This window comes from Bos taurus, chromosome 21 (assembly GCF_002263795.3).
Source record: "Bos taurus isolate L1 Dominette 01449 registration number 42190680 breed Hereford chromosome 21, ARS-UCD2.0, whole genome shotgun sequence".
In the NCBI taxonomy this organism is placed as follows: domain Eukaryota; kingdom Metazoa; phylum Chordata; class Mammalia; order Artiodactyla; family Bovidae; genus Bos; species Bos taurus.
Window position 1 is genome coordinate 51,630,390 of NC_037348.1, and position 18,411 is coordinate 51,648,800.

Sequence of the window (18,411 nt, forward strand, 5' to 3'; positions counted from 1 at the left end):
GAGAACTAGATCCTATATTTGCAGTTAGGATGTGAAGATTGTACTATTTTCAAGATAGTTTGTAAAGATGAATAAAATTTAATTAAAAATTAATTACTTTCAATATCTTGCCACAAGTTTAACAAATATTCTCTTATTATTTCTGCTCAGACATATAAATTGAAATACTTGCACATTGCTAAATATGTCTAAGCTTTTGAATTTACAAGATGTCTTTTAGGAGGTTAGTAGAAGTTTTCCTGATCTCCTGCCCTCCAGTCTGGGATGGATATCTCTTTTTTGTGAACCTATGGAGTACCCTGGGCATATTTCAAAAACAGCACTTAATTTATAGAATTATAATAATCTGTTGACTTTTTTATTTTCACCATTTGATTTTAAAACTCATGAGGTCATGAGTGGTATATTTTTATCCTAGTGTCTATATACTGACAATACAGAGTTAGTATTTTTACTTGATTAAATAAGCAAATGAATACATTTTAATTTGCATTAAAAAGATTAATTAGGAATATGAACTCTATTCAGATGATTGGATGCTAAAACTGTATTCTGTCTTCTCTTACAGGCTCTTAAATCTGATCTACAATGGAAAAATTTCTTTTTTATCTGTTTTTCATTGGCATAGCAGTGAAAGCTCAGATCTGTCCGAAGCGTTGTGTCTGTCAGATTTTGTCTCCTAATCTTGCAACCCTTTGTGCCAAGAAAGGGCTTTTATTTGTGCCACCAAACATTGACAGAAGAACTGTGGAACTGCGTTTGGCAGACAATTTTGTTACAAATATTAAAAGGAAAGATTTTGCCAATATGACCAGCTTAGTGGACCTGACTCTGTCCAGGAATACAATAAGTTTTATTACACCTCATGCTTTTGCTGACTTACGGAATCTGAGGGCATTGCATTTGAATAGCAACAGATTGACTAAAATTACAAACGACATGTTCAGTGGGCTTTCCAATCTCCATCACTTGATACTGAACAACAATCAGCTGACTTTAATTTCTTCTACAGCATTTGATGATGTCTTTGCCCTCGAAGAGCTGGATCTGTCGTATAATAATTTAGAAACAATTCCATGGGATGCTGTTGAGAAGATGGTTAGCTTGCACACCCTCAGTTTGGACCACAATATGATTGATAACATTCCTAAGGGGACTTTCTCCCACTTGCACAAGATGACTCGGCTAGATGTAACATCAAATAAACTGCAGAAGCTACCGCCTGACCCTCTCTTTCAGAGAGCTCAGGTCCTAGCAACCTCAGGAATCATAAGCCCATCTACTTTTGCATTAAGTTTTGGCGGAAACCCTTTGCATTGCAATTGCGAACTGCTGTGGTTGAGACGTCTATCCAGAGAAGATGACCTGGAGACCTGTGCTTCTCCAGCACTTTTAACTGGCCGCTATTTTTGGTCCATTCCTGAGGAAGAGTTTTTGTGTGAGCCTCCTCTCATTACTCGGCATACCCACGAGATGAGAGTCCTGGAGGGTCAAAGGGCAACCCTGAGGTGCAAAGCCAGGGGAGACCCCGAACCTGCAATTCACTGGATTTCTCCTGAAGGGAAGCTTATTTCAAATGCAACAAGATCTCTGGTGTATGAGAATGGAACACTTGATATTCTTATAACGACTGTGAAGGATACAGGTGCTTTTACCTGCATTGCTTCCAATCCTGCTGGGGAGGCAACACAAACGGTGGATCTTCATATCATTAAGCTCCCTCACTTACTAAACAGTACGAACCATATCCACGAGCCTGATCCTGGTTCTTCAGACATCTCCACGTCTACTAAGTCAGGTTCTAATGCAAGCAGTAGTAACGGTGATACTAAAATGAGTCAAGATAAAATTGTGGTGGCAGAAGCAACATCATCTACTGCACTACTTAAATTTAATTTTCAAAGAAATATCCCGGGAATACGTATGTTTCAAATCCAGTACAATGGTACTTATGATGACACCCTTGTTTACAGGTAAGAAAAATTAAGCCAATTTTTATACTTGCCCTACATCTTAGTGTAGGGCTTGATAAAATACTGCTGATTTTTTTAATTGGCAGTGCCACTCTATGTTATAGTTGAAATGCTCCATATTTTTAAGTATATAATGTAAGGCTCATGAAAGGTGAATACATGTGGGGAAATATTTTGAATGGTGTTATTTTCAGTGAGTTCAAATTTATCTTTAATATTATGCTTACCTACTTTCTTCCCCTCATCTAAGAGATGTGACTATCAGAGAACAAGATTGATTTATTTTAAAAATTCAAAAACATACCAGAACTTACACATCCACATGAGTGTTCTTTCCTTCAAGGAAGTCCTGTTGGGAGGCTATACCATTATCCCAATAACGCTGCCATTGCTCAAAGCACTTTTGGAATTATCTTTAGAACCTTCGTCATACTATTTTGAATATCCTCAGTGGTGGCAAATCTTCGTCTTTTGAGGGTGAATTTGAAATTTGGAAACAAGCAAAAGCCATTTGGAGCCAAGTCTTGTGAATAAGGTGGGTGATCAAGATGGGTATTGCCATTTTTGGTCAGAAATAGGATGTAACTATAAAATAATGAGACTGATTTTTGACTGGTTGAGTTATGTGTGTGTGTGTGGTGCTTCATATACACTGGTTCTTAAGACAGTTCCAAAGAGAAAATTTATAAGTATTTTGAGCAGTGAATCAGTGGAGTTCAGTAGATAATCTCTGGTTAAGGACATTGGTGGAGACTTTGCATCTGGCTTAAAGAATTTCTGGTATGTTTTTCTGAAGTTCAGCCTCATTGATTTATAGTCACATCTGGTCCAATTTTCAGTTGGAAATACACATTTTTACCTTTTCATATAATTTCACTCGTGATTATAGACTACTGTTACTCCTAGGAAATGATGAAAAATTATGGCTTTAAAACACATATGTATATGTGTATATATATATATATATAGCCTTCAAGCTTTTCTGAAATCAAATCAGTTCTTACACACCCAGATGAATTCTTGAAGGTAATTTGATTTTCACTTATTTATGGAAATGAGAGAAAATTTTTTTTAAAAATTAGCATGGGCTGGTAGGAAAAAACAAAACTGCTCTAACTAGCCATGTGACCAATCCTGGGCAAGGTTCTACCTGGCTGAGAAATTAAATTTTCTCATCTTTAAAAGGAAGAGATTAGTCTAAATGTGTTCTAATGTATCTCTCATCACTAAATATACTGGGATATAAAAAAAAATAAAAAATAAAAAAACAAAAAAATAAATAAATATACTGGGATATAGACTATGATGTATGTATATTAGCATAAATTAGTTTACTGTTTTCATACTCAGCTTTCCACTTAGGCTGTGGATCATTTAACCCATAGTCAAAGATGAGCATACACTCCTACCCCTTTCTTTCCTGTAGCTGCTAAATAATCTGTATACTTTAAACATTAGCTCTGTGAAATAGGTCAGTTTCTGTTTGCCAAGCTCTAAGATTTTAATCCTGCCATGACAAGTAAATTCTCTATGACCCTGAGGAAAGTGCTTGAATTCCTGACCCTAATGTTTGTCACATGTATAGAAGTGATAATGCCTGCCTCATACTGTCCTTGTAAAAATGAAATAATACATATAAAGTGCCTAGTAATTCTCATTTTTACTAGTAATTACTCTCACTAGTAATTCTCTAGTATTTCTCATGCACTCACTAACTGGTAGTGATTTCAACAAATACATGCACTGACCTAAAATTTTCTCAGTACATTTAGAACACATTGTTTAGATATAACAGAGTACCATTGCCAAGTCTTGAAATTTCTCAAACTCTTTCAGAGAAAAAATAGAGTTTCAAGCCTTTTTTCCAAATTAAATCTTAGTCATATATGGTTGCTAAGGAGGAGGAAAAAAGCAGTGGAGAATAGGATCCACAGAAGACTTTTGTGATACAGTGGATCCAAAGATGTCCTAAACTCGTATCCAAATTTACAAATCGTGTTCTGAAAACAATTTCATAAGCCCACAATGGGGAAGATAAGGGATTTATGTTCTGGTTCAACAGTTCTGCCCTTTTCATGATTCTAGAATAATATTTCTCATGCATTTTCATCAACCTCGTTTAATAAATAGAAACATACTGGGACCCAAGTGTTGAAGATATAAGAGGGGGTTGAATAAAGTACTTTAAGTTTAGTAATTATCTTAGTTATTAAAGATAGATTTACTGGGTACCATTCCATAGTAGCTTATAACTGATTTGGAAAATAAATACTCTGAATTGCATTTCCAATCTGCTTTCTAATGTGATTGTCAGTGTTTTCCCTTCCTTCAAATTGGCTTTTAGTCACAGAGGTGTTGTAAGTGCTAAATGGATTTGTTTAGTAGTCAGATAATGTCACAGTCACACCTTTCAAAAGCAATTTGTCATAAATGATTTTTTAGCAGTGGCTTTTATTAGGAGTTCTGCTTTGCCAAGCAATGTAATTAGTAAGCTTGTCAAGCCATGGTGCAGGAACCATTAATATAATGCAGAATCCAACAATGACTTTTCGCCATTTTAAGTGGGTAAATATAAGATCAGATCATTTTCTCATATTTCATATCTGTTATAAATGTGCTTATCTTAATGAGTACTGAAATGAAACAGAACTGAAGTCATAATGACTGTGTGTGTATATCTGTTGTGTTTTTAATATTAACACAAATTCCATTGTCCCTCAGAATGATACCTCCTACGAGCAAAACTTTTCTTGTCAATAACCTGGCTGCTGGAACTATGTATGACTTGTGTGTCTTGGCAATATATGATGATGGCATCACTTCCCTCACTGCCACAAGAGTCGTGGGGTGCATCCAGTTTACTACGGAACAGGATTACGTGCGGTGCCATTTCATGCAGTCCCAGTTTCTGGGAGGCACCATGATTATTATTATTGGTGGAATCATTGTAGCATCTGTGCTGGTTTTCATCATCATTCTAATGATCCGGTATAAGGTTTGTAACAATAATGGGCAACACAAGGTTACCAAGGTCAGCAACGTCTACTCTCAAACAAACGGGGCTCAAATACAAGGCTGCAGTGGGACGCTGCCCCAGTCTGTGTCCAAACAAGCTGTGGGGCACGAAGAGAGTGCCCAGTGTTGTAAAGTTGCCAATGACAATGTGATACAACCGTCAGAAACGTGTTCAAGTCAGGACTCCTCTACCACTACCTCTGCTTTGCCTCCTACCTGGACTTCAAGCACGTCTGTGTCCCAAAAGCAGAAAAGAAAGACTGGCACAAAACCAGGTGCCGAACCACAGAGTGAAGCCGTCACAAACGTTGAGTCCCAAAACGTGAACAGGAACAACTCAACTGCCTTGCAGTTAGCTAGTCGACCTCCCGATTCTGAGGGGCCCGCATCTAAAAGAGCACATTCAAAGCCAAGTAAGTTTCTCACTCTGCCTGCTGAGAGAGCCAGAGCAAGACACAGGTACTCCCTGAATGGAGAGTTAAAGGAATACAATTGTTACATTAACTCACCGAACACCTGTGGACTGTTTTCTAAAAGAAGCATGTCTATGAATGCGATGTTAATTCAGTCCAGCAATTCTGATGGGCATAGTGGAAAAGCAACTCTTTCAAATTCTGAGTGGATATTGGAAAGCACTGTGTAACCTATTATTTCTTTTTAATGAAATTTTTTTTTCAAGAACTCACATAGGAAATTGGAATTTGACATGCCAGTCTTGTCTCTCTGATTCATGGCTAATAGAGCCATGGCATATAAACCCAATAAGGTATAGTTACTTCATACATATGTATATGTGTATATATATATATGTATGTATATATATACACATATATATGTATATGAAGGTCATATATTTTAAATTGTTTAGGGAAAAAGCTGACTGCTGTGCCTTCCCCATTGAGGATCGGCTTCCAGGTTCTGCAGTAGCAGACCACAAAATGAAAGTTGTCATAGGAAAAAAGAAGTCTTGCATAAATAATTGTATTTCCTCCAGTCTTACAAATTACCGCCTATGGATGATTGATATTTTTCAATGAGTAGCTTGTATATTTTCTTTCAATGACAGTGGCATTTGTTTTTAGGCAAATATTTTCAAGAACAACACTGCGTTGTTATGTTATTTATAATAAAATATCCAATTGAGTATACCCAGACAGTGTTAAAATAAGTTCCCTTCTAAACAACATTCTTAGTTCAGGTGCCTTAATGGTTTTGTGGTATGTTCTCATCCATGACACTGTTTTTTCAGTGGGAAGCAGAAGAACATGCAACTGATTTTTAATTTATCAAAAAAAGTCAATTCAGTTTTAAGTCACAGGCCAGTTTTAAGTCATATGGATCTGCCTGGGAGTATGAAGGTGTTTTCTTTCATTCAGTACACATTTGCTGAATGAATGAACATTATATTTTTCTTAATGCAAGTTAAGTAGAGAGACAAAAATACAAAACTGCCTTTATCAAAGGTATATTTATTTTTATCACCAAGTAAAATAAAAATCTTCTAATGGAGTTCTTATTCTATTTATAAGCAATATAAAGTCATTGTTCATTAACTAGATAGTAGTTTTATTTTTCCCTTTTGCTCTGTAATTCTGAATTTGAATGTTTATCTCTTAGAGTAAATGTATTTATTATTTGAATCAAAACATGGTGAAATTTAATTAGAAATTATATAGCTTAGTGGGAATCATTTAAAAAAGCATTTTTAATTTAGTCAGACAATAATATTGTTCCTTAATAATATGGCATTCTTGGACAGTCACTGAAATCAAGGTCTATAGAAAAAATGCTCCAACTACTCTTCAAAATTTCTACAGTATTATATTGTAACCTGATGATGTTTTACTAAAGAGCAGTAAATAGGGCTTTGCTGCTGCTGCTGCTAAGTTGCTTCAGTCGTGTCCAACTCTGTGTGACCCCATAGACGGCAGCCCACCAGGCTCCCTGGGATTCTCCAGGCCAGAACACTGGAGTGGGTTGCCATTTTCTTCTCCAATGCATGAAAGTGAAAAGTGAAAGTGAAGTCGCTCAGTCGTGCCCGACTCTTAGTGACCCCATGGACTGCAGCCTATCAGGCTCCTCCATCCATGGGATTTTCCAGGCAAGAGTACTGGAGTGGAGTGCCATTACATTCTCCGAAATAGGGTTTTAGGTTTTTTAAATTATTATTGTTGCTTTTTTTGTTGTTTGTATATTTATTTATTTGAGAATACGAATCATGGGAACTCGCACAAAATAATTTTAGCCATAACATAATGAGATATGTACTTTATATAAAGTATTCCCTGGACAGAGTATAAATTTATTAACTATTTCAGATTACTTGAAATACTGTTTAAAACACAGGTGAGGAATGTTCATCATTAGTTTAATTTCCTCTTACTGGAAACATTTATAAAATTTAAGTCACATGCATCTGCCTGGACATATGAAGGTGTTTTGACTTTACCAAGGCACATTTTATACATAATATATCGTTATGACATTCAAAAATGAATTAGGTTAAAGCAGTTAGAACTTTCTGAGTTAGTCTTTAGAAAATTTGTCTAACAGTTTTTCACTACCTTAGGTGTTTCCTGAATGTCTTCTATGCCCTGCTTCTCTTTCTAAAGTTTGTCTTTCCCACCTCTAAAATGTAATTGGCCTTCCTGGGTCAGGAATACAGCTCTTGTAAGTAATAAATTATATCACTGTGTGAAATTATTTTGTAAAATCAAAGCATTACTCAAAGTGAAATGTATTTTCAACACTATTCTGTAATAATGCACTAATTTCAACTAAACAATTTTAGTTATCATCAATTACTTATTTCTTCACAAAGCGCTGATTGACAAAAAGCATATTATTTTTACCTTTCCTAGTTTATGCCTTCGTGGTTTTAAAATATGCTGAATATACAAAAATTTTTCAAGACTTAAAGAAATGAATCCCCAAACAAGGTTGTGGTCAGGGTGGTGCTGCAATCATGCAAAACAGGCAGCAGCTTAGTGTATCTACTCCAAGATACCAATTAACTTAACATATATTCTATTTTCCAGTTGTTTGCATTTTTAAAAATCAATTTTCCTGCTTATGTTTCTAATGGAACTTTAATTGAATATCTTTTATTTCTCATAAACATTTAGAATGGCATAATACCTAACCATGTGAAATTTATTCTCTTTGACTAAAGCCATTGAAACTATTTAAATTGTTATTGCTCTTACAAGACTGTTTTTAGGGTGAATTAACCAAATGCTTGAACACTTATTCTGGAAATGATAAGAAGGCCTGTGTTCTTGTCTTTTAAAAGGTTTTATTTGAACCAACGATGTGAACAAAAATTAGCGTATCAAGAGGGTCAGATGTTACTTGGTTTTGTTGATAAGTATATGAAAATGTTTTGCTCAGGGCCGTTTCAGTGTGAAGTGGCTGAAAGAAAATCCTTGGGAAGGATGGGGGGTGATTAAAGATACCTGGTATAATATCTTAAACACAGTAGTTATTCAGATGAATGAATGAGCAAATGGATAGATGAATTAGTAAGTGAATGGAGCCAGGGAAGAAGGCTCAGTATTCAGAATTTTAATTAATTAGCATAATAATTTGTGATCCAGATAATATACTACTATAAGCAAGAAATTCTGTCCCTCTTGTTTTTCTTTGTGTCATTTCTTACATTCCTTATTTAACCAACTTCGTATATGTGATCCATAGCATATGGTTTTGGTGTTTGTCATTGCTGACTGTGTATAGGTTGTATATGTTGTTTTTGCTTCTCTGTTCTTAATTATTTTTCTTTAATTTTTAGCCATTTTATGCTATGGTTTCAGCTTGTTCACGAACAAACTGACAAATAATATATTTACAGATATTTACTCTAAACATTTCTTAAATTTTATGTATTCCTGTGTTGCTTTTTGTTTTGGATAATTGTCCTCCAATTTGAAAATGTCAAACCACTGTTAAAATAGGCCTTTATTGAAAAAAGTATACAACATTCAAAGCAACTTCAAAATCCTAAAAAGAAACAAACTTTGGTTTGATGAATATCATTTACTTTTAGCTTGCAAATAGATTTACACAGAGGTGCATTAAATATGATAATTTTAAATTAGATATAGTAACACCTTTGCTGAAGACAGTGTATTTTATACATTTTTGAATAGTTGAGGTCACAGTAAGCTTTTTTATGCTTTTAGGCACTTGATTTTAGCTGCTTTGCTAATACAGTCCACTAAAAAAGCTTTAGAATATAAATTTTTGAGCTGTTGTGAGCTACCTATAGACTCAACAGTTTTACTATCTGAATGATACATACTTTCTCCACAAGAATTTAAAGAATTTTTTAAAATTAAGTATCTTCCACCTGTCCACAGGAATCTCTTATCTTTTTTCCATGAAGTATTGGAATGGCCAAAATGTTTGTTCAGTTTTTCCCTTAAGATATAATGGAATCACCTGAATGAATCTTTTGGCCAACCCAACGTTTTCTGCTTTACCTTAAACCCTCAGAAAGAACTTCCAAACTAAATTTTAACTACTTTAATAGCTTGTATTACTAAAAAGAAATTAATATTTCGTTTATAAAACTAACACATTAATAAAAAATTACAACAAAATTCACATCAATAGCCTTTTGCTTCCTAAAATTTAGTATTTCCTCCTATGTTTATTCACAATAACAAACTTAAAAACAATAATTAAAATCCCCATAGTTTAAAAAATTTCAAATTCATAAAGCGTCTTATTGTACAAGAATCGCAAAGGTAAATGGTCATTTTTTTCAAAGAAAACTGCAGATACGAGTCCATTTTCTTCTTGGTGTGGCAGGATTCCAATCCCATTTTATAATGGTATCAAGCAGAGCTCGTTAATATTAGACAAAGTGAAGACTGTGCCCTCTTCCCATTGCTTAACCTTCTCTTGAGTCTCAGGAAGAGTCCAGGCTTTGCACTTCCAAAGTGTTGCAGATGCTTGTGTGTGTGTGTGTGAAGTGTTTGGGGAAAGGATTGAAGGGGCATCAGATGGAAAAAGGATTATTTTTCTTCTCCTCCTCCTCAGTTCGTAATAAAACATAATAATAACGATGATAATATTAATAAAAATGACAATTCACCGTATAATGTTTTTGAGTTAAACGTTAGCTGAGGTAAATATATGGATAAAAATTATCTCACTTTTAAAATTTCACGAACTACACAAACGAAAACAACCAAAATTAGTGACTGGAAATTTGTAATAGTCTCAGAGCTCTGTCTTTCAGATCACTCAGTTCTTTCCCTCCCGTGCTAGATAAATTTACATGCTGGGATTACAAATACAATTGGTTTTATCAGATTTGCTTTTTTTTTTTTTTTTGGCAACAGAAAGCATCCCTCTTGTAGCAGTACAGAATAAAGAATAGTAAACACATTACAGGGATCAAGTCATCCTAAACAAATGGAATTATCTGAAGAGGGGCATAGACACTAACAGTTCTGGGAATAAAATATGAAGTTACTTCTTTAAGATAATGTTAATCCATCTGCAATTTCATCAAATATTACAAATACTCAATACAACAAAATAATCAGTGTACCATTGTCTTCTGATTTGTTTCAGTTATTTCAAAGTTAAAATTTAGGATAATTACAGTATTTTAAAGTTTAAGTAATCTAAAGTTACCATCAAGTGAAATACATATGCTACATATGCTTATATGTCTACATACGTTTTGCATATATATGTGTGCAGATATGTATATGCACGCGTATACTTAACCCTTTTAGATTGTAAATCTGAGTCCTACTGTAATTAATGTAATAAGATTAAAGTGGTCCAGCTATCAGAGAACTTCTCCCAGAACAGCTGTCCAAACTATACTTGCTATCTATCAGATTATAATGGATTATAAACTCTAGTACAAATATATTTTTCTGAACATCTGAATGATAGGCATCTATACAGTTGATCTAGTTCATTCTTCTTCAATAGGTGACTGTTACAGTTCATGAATTTTAAAACAACAAGAAAATTATCTTCAAATGCATTTAGGGGAAAGCTGTGAAGTCTCTTTCATGTAATGTTTGAAACTGGATGTACATTATTCTTGCCTGAGACTTGAACTAGACATCTATTGTGATTCTGCCCCCAAAATACGTCCGTGCATTCTAAGTCACTTCAGTCATGTCTGACTCTGCAACCCCGTGGACTTTAGCCTGCCAGGCTCCTCTATCCATGTGATTCTTCAGGCAAGAATACTGGAGTGGGTTGCCATGTCCTCCTCCCAGTAATCTTCCCGACCCAGGGATCAAACCCACTTCTCTTTTGTCTCCTGCTTTGGCAGGAGGGTTCTTTACCACTGTTGCCACCTGGGAAGCCCAAAATGTGTCCAATAAATAATTATTCTAATAACATGAAGGGGCTTATGAAATATATTCTGGGGGCTCTACCATAATATAATTTCCTAATTATTTTTTCTGTATAATACAAACAATTGCTTTCATGTAAAACCTAATCTCCAGAGATCATTGCAAATTTTTATGAATATTTATGCTGGAGGTTTTATCAAAAGATTGTGTTGTACTATTCTCATCACAGTCAGCTGTGAGCACTTAGAATAACATATTCCTCAGACACCTAATTTTTTCTTATACTTTGTCCCTTCTTAAAACTAGAGTATTGACTTTAAAATGCAACATGTGGGAAATAAATAGAATGTGTACTCTACAGGGCTATTTAATGGTATTAAGCATTTATAGCAAATTGGAATATGCATATGGATATTTAAAGGCAGAATGTTTGCATTTAGAACATTACTGTTCTATATAAAGCTACATGGTTTTATATAAATATAAATGGTATTTGGCAAAGCATGCTATTATCTTTGGGATTATTGAATAATGGTTTATATTGTAAATGATTATTTTATACATAGTGTATAAAATAAGATAAAACTACATTTCCTGCTCTGGATTGTTTTCCTTGATGTATCTTTCCATATTAATCATATGCAGCAATGTGGTTGAAGTTAACTTTGAGTAAGAAAAATGAATAGAAGTCTGATTTTCTCATTAAACTCTTGCAGGGAAAAGTGCATTCCATAATTACATAAAAGTGCATTCCATTGATAATTACGCATTTTAGTAACTAGAACAATATTTTTAAAAATTCTGCCTTTATGGTATTATGTATCAGGGAATAGCCATAGAGAACTATAAAGTATTATAAAAGTCAATTATAATTAACCCAAGAACTAGTGAGTTATTACAAAAAAGAAGTGTAGATAAACCTTTAAGATGAATCTTACCAAGGTTTCAATGAGAAGTATTATAAGGTCTGTTTCATAAAAAATGAATTGTTTATGACGCTGAAAATTTTATTCCCAGATGCTTTGCCGACTAATGTTGACCAGATTGTCCAGGAAACACAGGTGAGATTCTTGTTATCTGTCACATGCTTCAGTACTTAAGTGGGTATATTATTTTATAAATGAATTTTTAATTTTTGTTTTGCTAGTTTATGCAAGTTGTTGACATTTTCCATTAAAACTTACTCAGTGCTCAATGGTAAACCCTGAAGTTTAGTTTGGTTAAATGAATTTCCAGTTCCTAAATGTAGACAGATTTTTGGTTAACTGAATACTTCTGATTCGTATTGTAAGAATGAAGGGAATACCAATGTAATTTTGGAGTCACTTTTGTAGTCACGCATGGTATCATGTGTACTTTTATAAATATTTCTAAACGTGAAGACAGTAGCTTGATAGGAATATATTCACTCATATCCTTGACCTCCACATAATAGAAGCTGAGATGAAATATTGTGCTTCACCGAAAGTGGATGAACAGAAGTGTTTCACTGTTATCTAAAATGAATGTAGCCACTATAAAATGGAGCAAAAGACTATTCATGAAATATTCATGGTATTCCTTTTGTCAGCAACCGATTACTCTTAGTGGTTTTCTTTTCTTTCTTTCTCTTTTTTTTGGAAGTTTCAAATGAGTATTTGATTCCTGCATTTTAATTGGATCAGAAAGTGTGTTTCCAGAGCAAAATGGTATTTTAGCAATCTGTTCAAACAGCTGGATGCATCAGCCATTTGCTTAAGATTTGGCACAGGAAAAAAAAATACTCTGTTTTTAAAGGTTCATAGAAAAATTCATTGATTTATTTGTTGACAGTAAAAATAAGGATCTTTTTTTGATCCATGTCTTATTTAAAAGATAACAATCACTTGGACTATCCTTAAGGGTTTCCCCTAAAGAATTCCATCCCAAATCAAACAAAACGTTTTTCATGCATCATTTCTTAATTGAAATTAGAATTCCATTCCTAAGCTGCAAAAAAGCAAACAGATGGCTCGCTGGAAACAATCAATAGCAGAGTGTCTTTCATGTACTTGGTGTTAGTAGAACTGAACTGACCTGCATGAAGGTGCCTCAGTTTTCTACCACCTTCCCTCTCTTTCCTTCCTCTCTTTCCTCTTCCCTTGTTCCTTCCCTCTCTCCCCCATCTTTGATTTGAAAATGTTGAATTATCATGCAACTTTGGACACCCAGCTGTTCTGAAAGAGAATATCCGTAGAAAGGGTTTAAAAAGTCAAGGTTTCTCTATGAGAAGCATGATCCAGGATGGGGCTAACTGTTCTATCAAGATTTGATAGGAAAGTCAATCTGGTCATCTTTCAATTACCAACTGAAGCAATTTCTCAAGTATTCGTTTTTCGTGGGGCATGTTACATATCATTGTGTTTATTTCTTTATTTTACCACAGTGTTAGAAGTCAAATTTAGAGAAAAGTAATCTCCTTGGGAATTTATGTGCTACTCAAGATAGCAAAAGGTTTGCCAATGTGATAAGTATGTAAGATTTCTAATAATGACTTCTCTGTGCTAAAATAATATTAATTTGAGAACTTTGGGAAATATAGTTTAAAATTAAAAAAAAATGTAAATCTGTCATAACCCACCACCCAGACATAAATACTACTGTGGTGCATGATCTTTCAGTGATTTGTCATTTCTGTATGTAGTAAATTCTTATGTACATATGTATGTTTGTATTAGATTTCGTATGTAGGATATGTCACCTACTTTTAAAATTTTATGCTGAGTCTTCCTTTGTTGAAACATAATGTCATAGCAACTTTATTTCCATGCTTTGGGTATTTTTTTTTTCTTTCTACAAGCATTAGCAAGAAAAATAAACCCTCAGGCAAGGAAGAGTTTTAACAAAATTTAGTGGCAATACATCATTTACTCACCACCCAATTTCCTGCTACATTTCTGTTATCAGATTTAAGTCACCGTATGACCTCAGTGTAACTATTCTTGGTATTTGATAAATGATTCCTGCAACAGCAGGCCTATCATTTCTGCAGCTGTCAGCACAACCAAGCAGCAATGTCCCTGTGAAGAGACTGTGACCTGTGGGCTCTGAGTCTTCTCACGGCCTTTCACACTGTCGGCGCCACTTCACCTTGTGAATGAAACGAGGTAGAGAGCTGGCAGAGATTCCTTGTGCTCGTAGTTTCTTCTTCTTCTTCTTTTTTTTTTTCTGGCTGGCAGTGGAGGGTGCTAGTGGGATGAAGAAGATTATACCATTTTAGCTTAAGTTTATATTTCCTGCAGGATGTTAACATACATGTCTTTTTCTGCCCAGTGGCAAAATGTGTTTCCCAATCATTGGCCTATTGCATTAAACTTAATTAAAATGTCCCTTAATATACAGACAATAATATAAGCCAAAAAAAAGAAGAAACTTGACACATTTTTTTAATTTAAAAAGATGTTTCCTAGGTGACAGTATTAAACTGATCATACCACCATCCGTAACATAGCATCAAGCTCTCGTAGGAAGGAGCAGAGAGGGTGGAAATGTTTTGCCCCGTAAGGGGTTTGGGTGCTCTTCTTTACACTGAGGTAACTGCTAAGATGACTGTTTTTTTAAGATTTATTTCATTTCCATTAGAATATGTCTGGTGTCAATTTTATTCCTTAAGACTTTTCCTATATGTGAATAGAAACAGAGTGAGCTTAAAATATTTAATGTAACACATACAATCCTTCTATAATAAACCATAAGATTCCAATTACACTAAGATGAGTTGAGAGCAAAGGGGAAAGGAATCATTGGCAGAATCAGTGATAATTACCCTGTAATTAAATATACACAAAAGTCACTCAGTCGTGTCCGACTCTTTGTGACCCCATGGATTGTAGCCCACCAGGCTCCTCGGTCCATGGGATTTTCCAGGCATGAATACTAGAGTGGGTTGCTGTTTCCTTCTCTGCTGTAAGTACATAGGCACATATAAATTAGCCTTGTGTTTGAAAATACTGTTATGCTTAAAATGAATCAGGTAGAACAATTGATACGATGTGTTTGGCAGTTAAGTAAAAGCAGTTAATTCATTTGCATTTATACTGAAAATGCCTTTAAGGAAAAAAAAAATTGTTAAGTATTTCTTGTATTCAGACCAACAAATGTGTATTTTGTGTGTGTGTTTCAGTGTGTACAGTAGATGCCACTATTCTGTGACTGCTGGTGCCAGTCTTTAAGACAGTTGTTTCCTGGTTTCAATACATTTGATTTCTGATCTTTCTTTTTAGTATATATCAATCAAGTATTTTTTAAAAACCTTAAACTTTGTCATAAAATCTCTGCTACAGATGCAGTAACCATGAAAAGAGTCCAGTTCTTTTAGACAGACTATTAATACATAAGTGCATGGAAAGTTACTAGTGTTGATTAGAAATAAACAGCAGTATTAAAATAACTGTGGACAAACAGTTTGGAAAACATGTGAACTAAGAACCAAGCAGCAAAGCAAATGTATGTATATGATTCGGATGTCTTTCCAATGTTCTTTTTCTAAGCAATAATGACTGATATAAAATGCTTGGTTCTGTAGGACTTTTTTTTGCCTATGATATTCCCTTCAAGTAAATTAAAAAAGAGTAAGAGAATAGGCACTTAGTAAGAAACATTTAACTTTTTTTTTTACAATAATTCAACCATACTTTTTGACATATTTATTTGAACATTATAGAAAAACAGAAAAAATATATATAGAACCTAGTGTCAGCAATAACCTTTAGAAATCATTTCCTTCTTTTTAGATGCCCTGACTAGAGATGAAAAACCTTTCATAGGTCTTAATTACATTACGAATAAGAGTAATAACAGTTGCCCAAATCCATTTGATGTCAGTTTGTTTTTTCTTCTTTTAATGTTGAGGTAGCCTTAATTTCTCCTTTTATTTGTAAAACTGTTAATAAGACTAAAGTGTTTTGCATCCTATCCTTTCACTGTCACATGAGGGCCATTGACAAAACATCCTGAACCTACCCCAAATTCAGTATATTCATTTCTTATAACATTTTATCATAATTACTATAGTCTATCTTGCTTTTCCTTTGTTATACTCTAGTAATTTTTGTTCCATATTTCAATATTTATGGAATCATTATGAGTTTCTTTATTAATAAGTAAAAAGTGTTATTTTGACTCTCACCTATAAAATTTTTAATCAGCCTCATATTATGTCATCATTTCAATAATGGCAGATTCAGGGCAGACCAATTCATGTCCTCATTCCCAAATCTGATTGCTATTTCCTAATCTGTAAAATTAGCAGCTTATTTATAAACCATAATTCCAAAGTTTGTTAATAATGATATTATATGTAGTTGTTCTTGAATGGAAAGGAGAAAAATTACTTCTATTTCATATTATGAAATCCTATATTTCTCAAAAATTTTTCCATCTTTAAATATAGAATTTATACATATATTTTAAAGCCATGAGTCCTGAGAACCCATTCATTGGAAAAAAAATATTTTCAGTTTATTTAAAATTTTTAATGATTTTGTATGATTTTCTTTCAAAATCATATTAACTGTGAAATTCCTTTGCTTGTGAATAAATTTCAGTTTTCACATTTATTTTATTGTCCTGTAGGTGAAGAATTAATTAATAAAGAAGAACTAATAGTCTTCACTATATTAAATGTGTAATTAAAAATTTTATGAAACCTTAATATGACACAAAGCTTCCAAAAGAATATATTAAAAAGTAGAGATCACTTAAGTTTTAGATGTGATGAACAAATTTGATCTACAATATTCATATCTTAAAAATCAGCTTGAATATTTGTTAAAACCTGAATAGCATGCATTAATGAATAAAATATATATTTTTTAATCTTGAGAATATAAATGTGAAAATCAAAGCAATGAAGAATGCCATTCCTCAATTTTGGTTCTGAGTTGCATAACTATTTAGTCTTAATACATTTAGGTTCCTTTCTAAAATAAAATTTTTAAAAATATTTTTCAACAATTTGAAGTTACCAAGAAACATTTTAAGAGCTGATGTGCATGTCTAAGTAACATCCAGATGTATACCTAGTATTGTGCAGCAATAAGTTCCTGCCTGGTTGCTTACAGTTCAGTAACTTCTAGATTACTAGCAAAATAATCTTATTAGCTATGTGTTTTCTTTCTTTCTTTCTTTCTTTTTTTTCTTTTTCTTTCATTTCAGAGGCCGGAGTTAATCTGAAGAGCACCACTTCTCTCTCTCCTGAAAAAAATTGCTACTGATATTTTTACTGGATAAAATTTAAAAATCGTTCAATTCACAAAGGCTTATTGTTGAACTGGTATCCTAGAAGAAATTGTCCACAGGAGCCGAAGCAGAAGTCTCTGATGCCGCAGAACTGGCTCTATCAGACCATGGTTCATCCCCTTTTAAAACCAAATTTTTTTTCTTCTGGCCTACAAGTATTTTTTTTAAAGAAGGAAAGGAAAAAAACCTACATTGGCATCGAGTTCTGTATCAATCCATGTTACATTGCCATCCATGATTTAAGACTGTAGAATCTTGAATAATCTATATCACTTTAACAAATAAATGTTTTACTATGACAGAATCTGCACGTTGCCTGATTTGTGGAAACCTCAGTTGCTTCAAGTATGAATGGTGAAGTGATGATGGTAGGAACTAACAATACTATTTTACATCTATGTAGTTCAAAACCTTAAGGGATCACAAATTGCTGTATAATAATGGAACTAGTTCTTCCATGACAAGTGCACCCACTTCTATGGGAGGGCAGTACAGCTATTTAAACAGCTTTATGAAAATTTTTATTCTTCAGTGTAACAGAAAGGGAAGACAGATCTCCTACTGGGATTTCAGAAAGTATCAACGTAGGTGTATTGTAATTAATCCAAATTGATTCATTGCTTTTCTGGAAAACAAAGGCAGAGATTTTAATAATTTTAGGTCTTATGTTTCATTATAAATGCCCATTTCTCCAGTTTTCCATTGGAGATATATATATATATATATATATATATATATATATATATATATATATAAACTCTCTATATATAGTTTACATTTTTAAAAATTTACTTAAAACTAAAAAATCTAGAAAACTGTCTTTGAAAAATGTA

General features: G+C 33.6%; 1 protein-coding gene across 4 annotated transcripts in view; it reads left to right on the plus strand.

Annotated features, from left to right (window-relative positions):
* The window catches only part of LRFN5 (leucine rich repeat and fibronectin type III domain containing 5), a 320,568-nt gene extending 302,686 nt beyond the window's left edge, over positions 1–17,882 (plus strand). The window contains exons 3-6 of one of the 4 annotated variants that reach the window (XM_005222103.5): positions 569–1,973; positions 4,695–5,401; positions 12,338–12,381; positions 17,495–17,882. In XM_005222103.5, the coding sequence (XP_005222160.1) occupies positions 589–1,973; positions 4,695–5,401; positions 12,338–12,381; positions 17,495–17,512 (2,154 nt within the window). In that variant the 5' untranslated portion in view covers positions 569–588 and the 3' untranslated portion in view covers positions 17,513–17,882. 4 annotated transcript variants of the gene reach the window in all.
* Positions 17,883–18,411: the final 529 nt, after the last annotated feature.